The following is a 13,668-nucleotide window of genomic DNA, read 5'->3' as shown; positions in this document are numbered from 1 at the left end:
GTTCTTCACTCTTGCCCAGATGTGAGAGGATTTTTACTCCAGTCTTATATAGCCTAGACAGGGAACACCAGTCCGTGCATATGCAGACTCCTGTGAAAAGAAACCCCAAACTACGAAGTTTTCCTCCCTGAGCCCTTCCCTGCACTACAGAACTTTCACTTAAGAAAATTCAAAGGCAACCTTGTGCACAGATCCCAGTTGGTCTGCACAGAGGCTGGGATGAGAGAGACCTGCAGAAAAAAGGGAAAAAAACCCCATATCCCTTCAAGGTGCATTTGTCTTGGGGAGATGCAGGATTCCAGGAAGATCATGGCTCTGAGATTTTTATACAGCAAGGAAAATCTACCCTTTCAGGTCTTCTCCATGAAATTCCCCTGTTGCGAGGAAGTACATTTAAATAAGTTCAAACAACTCCACGTGGAGATAACTGCTAACAACTCTTGTCTTTTTCCTGGTCTTCTTAATTATGCTCATTTAATAACTGAAAATTATAGTACTTTTTCATCAATAGATTTCTTGATAGTCTAGCACAGAAAGGAAAAAAGACATTACAAACTCCATTAATATTCTAACATGTAATTATAGGATTATAATTGACTAACGTGGTAACCTTGCAAATGCTACAGCTGCTGAAGAAGGAAACATAATAAAGATGAGTGGTTTTCTAACTCACAAGAATGCAAATGACATGTTATAATTTGATCACAAGCACTTCCAGAAAATCATTAGGATCTTAGAAATTCACTAAAATACCTAGTATAGAAGCAACTTTCCTAGCATAACCAATTAGATTTCTGATCGTAGTAGAGCTTTTCATAAAGGATTTAGCTCATGCCATGCAGTATGATGCACCTGAACATTTTATTTTCTGAAGTTAAATTTCTAATGCAGGCACTGAAATTTGTATTTAGAGACTTAAATAGAAGCCTGGCTTTCAGATGTATTTGCCACCTGCAGCTACTATTTAGTTCCCTGTCATTTAAGTACCTGGCTTCAAGCAGCCAAGAGTGAAAACTTCAGCTTGAAGAACATTATGGGTAACTCCCAACATTCCTGAAGAGTCCTCCTTACCAGCCTCTGCTACTCTTGGGCAAAACTCCTGATTTTCTACCCGGGTGTGGGGAAGACACTGGGCCAAATGCTCAGCTGGGGTAAGGCAGCAAAGCTGTACTGAAATCCAGGCCATGCATGTTTTGTCTGAGTACAGGCTGTGTAACTGCTTCCTTCAAATGCAAATTTGCATCAAGAAAAAGGACTGTCCTTAACGAAGGAGATATGCTCAGTAAATAGAAAGGATGGCTGGTTTTGACAGCTTGAAACTGGTATCCTGCAGGGCAAGGGGTTTGTACTTTGTATGCACACTGATAGCCCATCATAAATTTTAATCAAACAGTGTAATGATTAATAAACTGCCACTATGCAGACTGGACAGGTGTTGCTGTGAAAGACACACAAGCACATGTAGGATTTTTCCCCCTGGACTACTATTGAGTTTGTATTCTACAAACTCTTACTGCTCAAAATGACCCAAATTCTTGCTGGCACCTGCATATATCCAAAACCATTTCAGTGAAGAAGCATATTAGTCTTCCTGAGGAGTAAATTTGACCCATAGTTTCAAAGCAGCCTGAGAAGGCTATTCATTTGAGCAGCCAGTGCAACTACTGATAGAAACTAAAGCTAGCAGTTCTGCTATCTTCTGTGCATTAGCTTGCTTAAGTCTTCGCATTCTCATGAAAATGTAGTTAACTTCTGAGTGCCTGCATTACTGAGTCTTTGCACTGGGAACAGGTACAAATTCCATTGTCCTCATCCCTCTTTCAATGCAATCACTTTCTTTTTTTACATAGTGTTCAATACTGCCTCTGGGACTGAAATTCATTTCTACTATTCATTTCACAAAATTCCCTGAAATCATGTCCATTTTTTTCCATATGTCTTAATTTAGATAACAAAATACTTTGGTTTACTTACTTCCAAAGCCATAGATAGGACTTTATTAATGTATTTTTCATATTGGGTATATTCTTGGTTGTGAACAGGTCAGGCTGGACCCTAATAGTTACATGCAATTCAAAGCTTAAAAACATGTCACATTTGAGTAAAACTGTGTACAAGCTACATGATTAAGCAAGTGTTTAACAAACACCTGGAGTTTGTATTCCACAAAAGATTAGAACAGACCATTATTCTAAGAAGTTACCCCTCCTCCTCCTTCATCACCCTCACTCCCACTGTTCCTCTACTCATCTGTATATAAAACAAACAAGCCTTCCCTTAGCACGATGAGCTCATAATACAACCAAAATTAAGTAAACAAGAAGAAATGCAAATGTTATGAGAGCAGCAAGAGCAGTTTTTGCTTTTGCAGAGTTGCGATGACAGATCTTGCTCTTGCTGGCTTTGGGAAAGTAGCACGTACCAAACCAACACCTCCATCAGTGGGGCACTCGCTGGTCTTTGAGCCTTATGTAATGATCCATGTGACCAGAGACTGCAGGAACCTGCCCAGCTCCTTCAGAGAAGCATGCCCTTGCACTCTCACACCCATGTATGCTAGTTGCAAGTCAAAGCAAGAATTACTTTTTCCAAGCTACCTCACTGTGCTCCTTGCTGCCCTTGGAAATTATCTTTCGTTTGTAACATATGATTTTTAAGGGCCTGAATTTAATAAGAAAGGAAGAAGTGATCTTGCTCTTCTGTCCTTATGGGCAGATATCTATCCAGATAATTTAAGGTTTACCGGAACTTGACATTTTCAACATGTTTGCATTATTGAGGTCTCTAGAGAAACAGCCTCTGTAACTTGCATTTGCAATGGGATCTCTTTATTGCCTGTGCTCTCGGGATTTTATCCACAGGACTGAGCTAGCACTGTGTGGTGCTACCAGTCCCTTTTCAGTCACAGAGGCGGAAAAGTGTGATTGGCTGTAATATGATCAAATCATTCATGCATGGTATTTATTCACACCATAGGCAAAAACAATCATCACTGAACACAATGGCATTCAGGAATTCTCATGATTAAGCATTGCTTAGGGGCTTTACAGAAAAAGGAGGAGGAGAAAGGCTGTGTTATCAGAAAGGACGAAGAGGTTCCCCCTGTTGCTCAATATTTACAATAACTGAATATTTACACAAGTATTTTATGAGACGTCATGACCCACCTGTAGTAAGGCCACTAGAAAGCCAAAAAAAACCAGGCACGCGACAACTGCAAATGTTGAGTAAACAAAAGTCATGGCATTTTCTGTTTAAAGGCAGAGGAGTAATTTCAAAGATGCCTACTGACATGATGCTTCATTTTCTTGTGGTTGTACACCTCAGCCATCGCATTTCTCAGGCTTCATTGTTTCAAACATGAACATCAAAAATTAAAAAATAAAGCAAAATCCAAAAGCCTCAGCAGTGAAACCTGCAGCAATCACATGGTACAAAGAGCTGCAGTTTTAAGGGAGTAACTCGCGGGGGAATGATAAAGCAGTTCTATGAATCAGACAGGTTTGACTGCAGAGAGAACAGAACTATCTTTAAAAGTGTTAGCTGAACCTGTCATAATTAAGTAGAAGGCACAGATGCAGGCTCAACACTTAGTTTTGGTAAAACTCAGTCTATCCTACTTTTTCATTGGCTTTTATACCATACAGACAGACTGTCACAGCTGCCTGAGATATTTAAAATGTATGACAAAGAGATGAGTCTATGTAGACAGAACAGTACTATCAATCTAAAAATCTTTCAGGGTGTCTAATATTTCCAATTGCACAAATATAGGAAAACAAATATACTAACACTTTCTCTTCCCCTATACTCCTCTCTAGAGGTATGATAACAGATCAAGGGGTTGGTGCAGTATGCATGGAGGATTGGATGCTTTACATCTTTCCCTTGGGTGACTCAGAACTCAACTTCTGCTTCCTGTATTGCTGCAAGCACCTTCAGCTTGCTGTCCAACTACAAAACTTCACAGATAAAAGACATTTCTGACTCCTTGTTTCTCCATTTTGCCACTACTCTGAAAACAGAAGCACAGGTCACACATTCATTGGTCAAACAGTGGGCAATAACTTCACTGGAGAAAGGAAGCAGGGTGCAATGAGTCATTGACTCATCCTGCTTACCACTTCCCACAATGCTAAATAACAAGATCATGGGAAACTATTTTTAGCTTCTCCAGTTTTGTCCTCCCTTCAGAATTAGAGCAGAGATTCCAACTACAGCTGGAAAATTGTCTGTCCTAAGCCTGGCTACCTGCTACTTTGGCTGCTCTTTCAGGTCTCAGTGATCTCTTGGGTGTCCAAATACAGTGCTGTGAGATCTCTGCTTACCACTGCAAGCAGTCAGATGGATGAGCATCAGTGTCAGCACAGTGGGCCCAAGGGTGTCATACAGGGTTAGCAACTGACCCTAATGGTTTTGGTCATAGGACATCTTTGAAACCACATATTTAGTCTTCCTTAATTTAAAGGGAGAAAAAAAATAAGTGTAGCCAGGTCTAACCCTAACATAGTCAATTGAGAGCTCCCAAACTGACTCAAGCATTGCTAAGACCAGTTTTTGGATTGGTCCCATGCAGGTGAAAAATTTCCTGTAACGCAATTAGAACTTTCAGGCCTAAGACTGAGCAGAATGGGGAACTATTCAGCTGTTTACATGTGAAAATCAGAGCTGAGTTGGCATCTGGTGAATTTTATTATGGTCTGCTGTGACTGTGGAGACCAGTCAGAGCAACAGCAGCAATTTGTCCAAGGTGGTCTGCTTATTATTTAAATTTCCAAGGCAGCAACCCTATACAGCACTGCTTATTTAAACCTGCAAGTCAGTACCTCACCTAAAGTGCAAACGCAGAGGTGAAACTAGGTAGATTTAAATACCTTCAGTGTGCTTGCACAGAAAGCTTTTGCCTTATCTTCACAGAGTTCTAGTGATTCCTGAAGCATCTTATGAGAACTTCTGTGCACCCACTGCAGGTCTAACCTTTCCAGACATGCTGCGTTTCCTGAGTGTGAGCACAGGATGGTCGCTGTGTGTTCCCAAGTGGCCCCTGGTCACTACAGCAGATTTAAAAAGAGCTTGCTGCTGTCAAGACTACTTATGTACCCAGCTTCCAGTCACTTTCCTTTCCCAGGGCGAGTGAGCTACATCTTGCTGGCTTGCCACAGCAATACACCCAGTTGTACAGCGTGCTCCAGACAGTTCTCTCCCATGGGCAAATTGTTCAAGTAGTGCCAGCCTGTTCTCAGTTCCTGCTAAAAATGGTTGTTGGGAGCAGGCAACTTGTCAGACTAGTTTACCTCCCCTGCAGTGCCACAGCTCCCAACAGGAAAAGAGACTGGCCAGGAAACACCACCTCATCACAGCCATGGCTGCCTCTGCTAATCCTGTAGCAAGACAGATGTGTGGCAGGGTTAGTTCAATCAGGCTGTCTTGCCTACATGGTGGGGTGTAGGCAGAGAAGTCCTGCTTTTCTCGTTGGGAATCACAACTCTGTGCTTATGGAGTAGGAGTAAGACCACTATCAGCTCTTTACATTGGTACTCACGGTGGGTATGTCAGCCCCTGCCTGAGCACGTTAACACACTCCTACTCGCGCTGCATGAGCAAGTTCAGCCACTGATATGGAAGCAGATTTCTAGCTAACAGGAAGGGGAACAATTCCTGACATTTTTCAGAGGAGATAATTTTAAGAAATCTCATTCTGATTTCAGTGGCATACTGGATGACAAAATGAATATTTAAAGTACATAATTATTTTCCCTGGAAAATAAATCAACCTTTTTCAAGAATGATGGAGATGCCAAAAATCCATCCTTTCTGATATGGAGGGAAGAAACAAACCCAATGTTAACTTCAGAGCAGTTAGCCCAGTTAACTTAACAGCAGTTAAGAGACAATTTTGTGGGAGCAAGGAGAAATCCAAACAAAGAGCACCAGGAACTGGATACAATTTAAGCAGGAATAGCGATTAATAGGTTTTATATGTTTGTGAGGTTGACTACTCTTGTGGCTTATTAGCAGCACATTTCAGAGCTTGTACTGGGACAGCCGCAGCTGAGCTGCAGAGCTCATTATGCAAGCAGCAGTTAAAAATCAAGGCTACCTAGCATGATGCAGACTAGAAGATAAACCTTTACTGCAGACACACTCAGTCAAATTGGGCTCATTACAGCAGTGGCAATAAAAGCAATGAATCTAGTGGCATTGGACTACCCATTTTTGTTCCCTCCATATTCACAATCCAAAAAGAAAAGCAGAAACTTCTTCATATACTGCTGTGCAAGTGAAGAAAAGATTTATTCCCTGATACGATAACAATGCACTACAGGATCAAAACGCAACCTTGGTGTTTTTCCTGCTCTTGTGTGTCAAGGTTGCTACAAAACAACAGTTACACACAGATGAAAGTCTGGAAAACAGATGCAGGAGCAAGGCCAGCATGTCCCTGCCGCTCAGAGCCTCTGAGGGGGGTGGCAGCTGGGCTCCCAATAGCCATCCCTGCAGCTGGCCTGTGTCCTTGCTGTGGTGGCATAGAAGTCTGACTTACGTGCATTGCACCTTAGCCAGGTGCAAAGTGTAGCTGCCCTGATCGATGCTCCCAGCTCACACATAAGCTTATCAGAAGCCCCGTGCAAAGCCTCCAGTGGTAAACCCAGGATGAGCTTGGCAGTAGGAGCTGGGGCCAAGGGACCATGCCAGCAGGGTCCCACAGTGCCACCCTGGCACAGCTGCAGCGGGCTGCAACCCAATGCTGTGATTCCAATCAGGAGCAGAAGGCTGGGCTCTAATTGTCAACCTGTGCTCTTTTCATAAAAGTTATAGGTGTAAAACGTGCCACATCAGAGCCAATGTGAAAAGTCTGTATAAGGAAGTAAAAAGCCAGATGCAGGATTGTTTACTGGGGATTTTTTTCCCCCTTCAAAAATCTCCAGTGCACCTCCCCATCTGAGCACAGTCACGACTGTACACAGATCCACAGGAAAAAAAGTTTTTGCAAGGATATGGGCAGACCATTCAAAGGGGTCACCACAGCCAGCATATCCACAGGCTGTTGGCTCAGCACCTGGCATGTTTTGCTGCCTAGGCAATAACTAGTTATATTGCATGTGACCACACCGAATGTAAGCACCACTAAAAGTAATGTTACACCTGCATGCACTGCTAGCATTACTTCCTGAAATACAAGGCAATATTCTAACTCTATATACTCCATTTTATTGAAGGACTCCTTTATGACCCTGCTTTCCTCTTTCTGCTTTTTAGACAACAAATGAGAAAAGCTTAATTTAGGACACAAATGCCAAATGACAATGCTTTTATTAGTATGTGGCCTGCAACAACTCAGTGTTTTTTTAATTTTTCAAGATTTGATAAAATTCATAAATTGGAGATTTTTCTTCACTCTACTTTGATCAGCTCAGTTATGAAATCTAAAATCTATTTTTAAAGTAAATGGTTAAACTTTCTAAACATACGAGGAAGGGCCTTACTAGGATTTTAGAGGCTAGGTGCATATGAAGGTGGAATAGAAGTGGGTATGCAAAGCAGTGTGTAAACATGCAATTTGCTACATTTTTTTTTACTTTCTAGACACAGTAATTCTATGTCTCTCCTTGTTTGGCGCTGTCCCAGCTTGATGTTCATTCCTCACACAGAGCAGATAGTGTCAGTCACCCCCCACAGCTAACTCAAAAAACCAAACATTAAGTTCTTGAAAAAGTACTCTCAGATGATTAATTATCTCAGACTGTAATGTCCAATTAACACTGCTTGGATAAGGAAGGTAAAGGTATAAACTGGCCTACTATAGCCTATGTCTGTTTTCCTGTACTCAGCCCAATCCAATCTAGTTCCTGAGGTGTAAAAACTTTTTATTCATAGCTATGTCAGCAACTGGTTTACATATTACAATACCTCTATGAGCCGGTCTGGTTCACCCCCTTCTTCCACAGTAATTAATTTAGACCTTCCATTTCGTTCATTGTCCCGAATACCAACAGCAACTTGAGTAGCCTTCAGCCTCTCGTATTTATTGCATGATGAGCCACACCACTGATAGATTTCCTAAAATAATGAACAGAAGACATACATTAGCAATAGGATTCAACACAGCAAAATTATGACACTTATTTAATCTTACTGGATCTAAACCACCAGAACATTAGTGAAGCTACATCTTTCAGAAATACTTTCTAGCAGAGATTTGCATTAAATCACATAGATATTTGTAGTATCTATGACATAGTCTCAAACTGCACCAGGGGAGATTTAAGTTTGACATTCCTTCACAGAAAGGGTGATTAAACATTGGAATGGGCTGCCCAGGGAGGTGGAGTCGTCACCGTCCCTGGACATGTTTAAGAAAAGGCTGGACATGGCACTTTGTGCTGTGGTCTAGCTGATGTGGTGGTGTTTGGTCAAAGGTTAGACTTGATCTCAGAGGTCTTTTCAAACCTAATTGATTCTGTGATATGCAAGTAAGCTGCTGACTCAGGGACCATCCACCCCAGCATCTTTGCCAGCTTTACAAGGAGCATTCAGACACTGCAGCAGCAGCTCTGCATGCTCTGGTGACAGTAGCCCCACCAGATATCATCCTGTGGACCTTTGAGGCTTTCTCTCATCTGACTGAATAGGTAAGATTTGCACATGACAAGGAAAGTGCAATTCAGCCAAAATGGAGCATAAGCCCAAGGCACCTCTCAGGAAGGAGAGCCACCAGAATCAGCCTAAGACAGATCACCTGATTCAGTCACACCACAGACCAAGGACCCTCAGTTTTGGCAATTCCCATTATTCATTGTGAACTCAAAATCATTTCAAAATAAAGAATTTGGACTTCAGTCTTGATGAAAATTATTACCAAGAGGCAGAACATAAGCCACAGAGCCACTGGAGGCTGAGCTGGAAGGAGCTAGTCAAATGAAATTACTGATCTTGGCTGGTTGCTTCTCCTGGAAGAAAGCAATTTGATTCTTCACACGACTCTATCAAATAGCCCAAATAGTAGAAATTACACAGTAATTTTCAACTTTAAATAAAAGTTGAACTGTTTTGTGAAATGCAAATAAGGATTTAATCAGAGCCCTCACTAAGTTACTGGGGGTTAGTTTTACAATGCATACATAACTGTATAAAACTTACATTTGAGATGAAAATGCATTTCATTCAAAAAAGCTTTTTAAGCTATTTCTGCTGACCACTGTTGTTCTTTAATAGTATATGAAATGGTGGTTTGAGACAAGCAAGAGCTGAAGTACAGCTTCTCAGTACTAACAGATGCAAGTTGTTAGGAGACAGCTCATGTTGATGCAATCTGTATGCAAAACAGTGCTAGTAACCTCCGATATTTATTCTTGATTAGCTTGGACACAAAAAAAATCCCCACAAACTCCATTATATCACTGTTCCCTTCCAAGCTCCCTTCCCTTCAGAAGCATCTTCAAAGATGAAGTTTTAAGCTTCATCAGAATTACACCACAGGTTCCCAGAACTGTATCCCTTTCAACTGGAAGATGGTTATGCAGTGAAAGCTGTGAGGTTTTCAGCTTGCCCTTACCAACTTGACTGTAGGCTTAAGTTCTGGTTTAAATACTGTCGGTTTACTAAGTATCTAGAACCTGGAGACATATTTGGCTTCAGGTTTGAACCTTATCTTAAATCTGACTTTCCACATTTCCCAAGAAAAAAGATACTGTTTGTACTCGGGGAACAGAATTTTCTAGAGAATTTAATGTATAGGAAGTAAAAAGTTTCAATTTGAGCAGATTTTTTTTGGTACAGTTGTTATTGCCATGCACTGCTTCAGCCATCTTCTTCCAAATTTGGGGAAATTTTTCATAGAGACTCCTCAGTTTCATTCTCATCCTGGCCTACTTCTTACTAATTGAGCTTATTTGCAATTATGTGAGAAGACAGGAGTCACTAGGGATAGTGCAGCAATAAACAGGAATTCTTTATTTCCCACAATCTATAGAAGCAATAAGGAAGAGAAAGAAGTCATAATAGAGAACTAGCTGAGGAGGTGAGGCAGCTATTGCCTTATCTCACTGTGGATGCTGCACTTTGTGGAGATTAATCATTCAGCAAGGTTAAAAGTTCAACTTCAGTTGTGCCTATCAGCCTTCTGTAGGTCTTTTGGCAAACAGCCATGCAACCTCAAACAAGCAGTCACATCTACAAAATGAATCATATTTGATGTACTGACCACAAAAGATATTGTGAAATTACAAAGACCTTTACTTCTTGGACAATAAGTTCACATTTTCTTTTCTTAGTATATACCTGGTGCACTGCACCCAAGCTACCCCACCTTCATAGTTTATTCTCCCAGTTTGCCTTCAGTCATCAAGTGACTAAACTGAGCTCTCCTACAGTCCACTGGCTCTAGGCTTCAAATCAGCCTGAGGAAGGAGAAAAAAAAAATCTGCACTAATGGACTTCAGATTTTTAGATTTGCAGATTTCATTATTTTCCTTATGGAGTCCACATTTGTACATAACAACGTAGCCGAAATACTTTTGTCATAAACTAAAATAAATGTTTTTTATTAGCTGTAACTTTGGGAAATCTTATGTTGTAAGACTTTCTTCTGGTCTACAAAAATCCCTCAAAACAGCTTGGATCAACAAGGAGTGTCTGAAAACATCCTTGATCTGGATTTTACAAGTTTCATCTTTCCTGGTTATTTAAAAAAATCCTGATTTTAAAAGCTAGAGAAACAAGACTCTGATTCTCTTCAGCACTAGAGAATAAAGACAGTATTGTTTATTAAAAGCGTGAAAGCTAAACTTCATGTACTATATAATCTAATAAAAGGAAACAAGCAGTCACAAGTCATGAAAATGTCCCCAAGTATATAATAGTTTACTGTATTTTCAATGAACGCTAAACAAATAGCTTAAGCATTCAGGAGCTTAGATTTCATTAATTTTGTCTTCTGAAGTAAAATCATCTCATTTGTAATGCATCTAATTTCGAGGCCTCATGGTAGAGAAGCTCAGCTTGATATTTACAAGTTTGTCTTCCTGATATAACTTATCCATTTCAACTTCTAGACAGATTGGGTTTCTCAACAATTTCAAGCCAGAAAAAGATTTTTAAAAGTTACAGCCACTTCTTGACAAGGTTAATATTTAGATCTGGATTTACCCGAAATAAAGTCAGCTAGTTATCTAACTATGTCCAACAGACTACTGAGCTTTTGGGTTGTATTTCAGTATTCCTGTATTTATTTTTAGACATATAAAGGGCTCAATTATGGCCAAAATATTAGCTCTAGCTCACTCAGTGCTTTCACAATTTCTTAGCTGTATGACACCCTCACTATTTTTAGGCTTATTTTTCTAACTTTATTTTGAATTGGTGGGCTGCCAAAAAATGTTTCCATTAAAATGAAAACAGACTACAAGTGTTCACTCATCGCAAAATAGAAGGAGCTTCATTCATCGGTAATTCCTGTGCCAATCTCAGTTTGTTTTCAGAAGTTTGTACTTGCAGTATTTGTTTTTTTAAAAATCTCTTTAACAGAGTTTGAGAGAGATGCTATGGAAGAAAGCTTTTCTGCCACCTTTTATTAATGGTTATTGATATAATTATGCTTGTCAGATCACAGTAGGACAATTAACAGCTGAGGGTGAGAAAATGTTATCATGAATAATCACAGTGACCACCCCAGAGCTCCTGAGGGAGGTTGGGAAGCTCTGTGCCATGACTACTGTGGTTATAGCAAGGTCTCTCCTCATCTGCATGTTTTGGGGACACAGTTTGGTCTTCTAGTCAGAACATCAGGATTCACTGCTCCTACTCACAGAATCACAGAATATGCTGAGTTGGAAGGGACCCTTCAGGATCATTGAGTCCAGCTCTTAGCTAGCCCTGCACAGGACCATCCCCAAGAGTCACACCATGTAGCTTCCAGCCCACAAAATGACCTTGAGGAAGTCATATGATATTTCCACAGGTCATTAAAAATGACCCAACTATACAGAAGCGTGCAGCAGCATGATTATGCATGGCTCATGTAACTCTGAGAAAGAGCACCTTGGCACTTTTCCCTATATGGATGGGATCGTGAAAGTACACCTCCTGCTTCCTGGTCCAGCCCCAAATGGCACGTAGAGCAAGAGAAGGAAAAACAAACAAATAAAAAAATCACTCATTTCACAAGTGACATAAAAACCAATTTTCCCCTTCTAAACACATAGGCACCTCTGTCTTCAACTGGCAGTCTGCTCAGTTTGGAGGCAAATGAAAATAAACTCTGCATCGTGACATCTTTTCTGTGGACATTAGCCAGGACAATAACAGCAAAACCCAAGAAGCTTAAATCCATGAAGAACTCATTTTTGCTCTAGTTAAACATGTCCTAGACATGCAAGTGTTTTAGCCCTATATCTTTGTTGAAATACCTACTAATTTCCAGGCTCCTACTGTAATTGCTGATTTGCATTCTCTTAAATTAAGAGACATTACAAAGCTAAACAAATTAAATCGGTTTCAAAACTCTAACTTGAAGCAAGTTTGTGGCAAAACTTCAATTTTTGTAGAAAATAATGAAATGTTTAAGAGATTTAGTCTCAATCTTAAAATATTAAAATAAAAATTCAATCTTTCATTAGGGAAAGCACATAAGCTGGTGTGCCTCCATTCACTGTTTGCAGGCCCTGATACACCCTAACCTGTCCACCTTTGTCCGCATCTACACCAGCATGTGCTCCCAGAATGTAACTGCACCTCAACTGAAAAAAAAATAAAAATTACCACTCTTAGTTCAGAGACAGCTCAATCTATAGTGTGGATTCTGTCACATCAACATAACAATTTATGCTGACTTAATGTATGTCAGCCAGGACGCTGTCTTCTCTTCCTCTAAATCACAGCAAGAGGAGCATCAGAGGCTCAGCTACAAAGCAGAAGGACTTAGCACAAAAGAAAGGTCTTCAGCTAAATCTGCTCACTCCTGTGAAACACCTTACTACATTAGCTTTACCCATAACAAGAAGGCTAAAAGCAAGAAAAGAAGGTTTGTAAAGTTGTAACTGCCTTAATTCCTCTCTTCTCTTTGGCTCATCTGCTTCTGTTCAGAAGCGGATCAGAGTCCAGACAAATAACCACATAATACAGAAAGCCACTGTAGTGGTTTCACAGCAGGTAGAAGAAAGGTTGATGAGGTTTGTAAAGAAAGGTGGGTCAGAGAGAAGTAGTGATGTTGGAGTGCCCAAAGGACCCAGCACTTCTAATGCTCACCTCCCAAGGGAAGTAGAAAAAAAAAACCAGCAAAGCTAGAGTCAGATGGAACATGCATAAATACAGGCAAAGCTTTTATACATATCATTCTACTATCAAAATGCACTCAACTGAGTGCACTCAACTGAGGCCACTCAACTGAGTGCACTCAACTGAGTGCTCTCAACTGAGTCCACTCAACTGAGTCCACTCAACTGAGTGCTCTCAAATGAGTCCACTCAACTGAGTCCACTCAACCGAGTGCACTCAACCGAGTGCACTCAACCGAGTGCACTCAACCGAGTCCACTCAACCGAGTCCACTCAACCGAGTGCACTCAACCGAGTGCACTCAACCGAGTGCACTCAACCGAGTCCACTCAACCGAGTCCACTCAACCGAGTGCACTCAACCGAGTGCACTCAACCGAGTGCACTCAACCGAG

The 13,668-nt window shown here is 40.7% G+C and overlaps 1 protein-coding gene across 1 annotated transcript in view; it reads right to left on the bottom strand.

The window, feature by feature from the left end:
• SCIN (scinderin) overlaps positions 1–13,668 on the bottom strand; it is a 52,275-nt gene that overhangs the window by 24,207 nt on the left and 14,400 nt on the right. The window contains exon 4 of the mRNA XM_017830365.1: positions 7,912–8,061. Within this exon, the coding sequence (XP_017685854.1) occupies positions 7,912–8,061 (150 nt within the window). The remainder of the gene's footprint in view (positions 1–7,911; positions 8,062–13,668) is intronic.

The sequence above is a fragment of the Lepidothrix coronata genome, unplaced genomic scaffold, assembly GCF_001604755.1.
Source record: "Lepidothrix coronata isolate B3197 unplaced genomic scaffold, Lepidothrix_coronata-1.0 Scaffold177, whole genome shotgun sequence".
Lineage (NCBI taxonomy): Eukaryota > Metazoa > Chordata > Aves > Passeriformes > Pipridae > Lepidothrix > Lepidothrix coronata.
The sequence above is the reverse complement of the archived record's forward strand: the minus strand, read 5'-3'. Positions and strand labels throughout refer to the sequence as shown.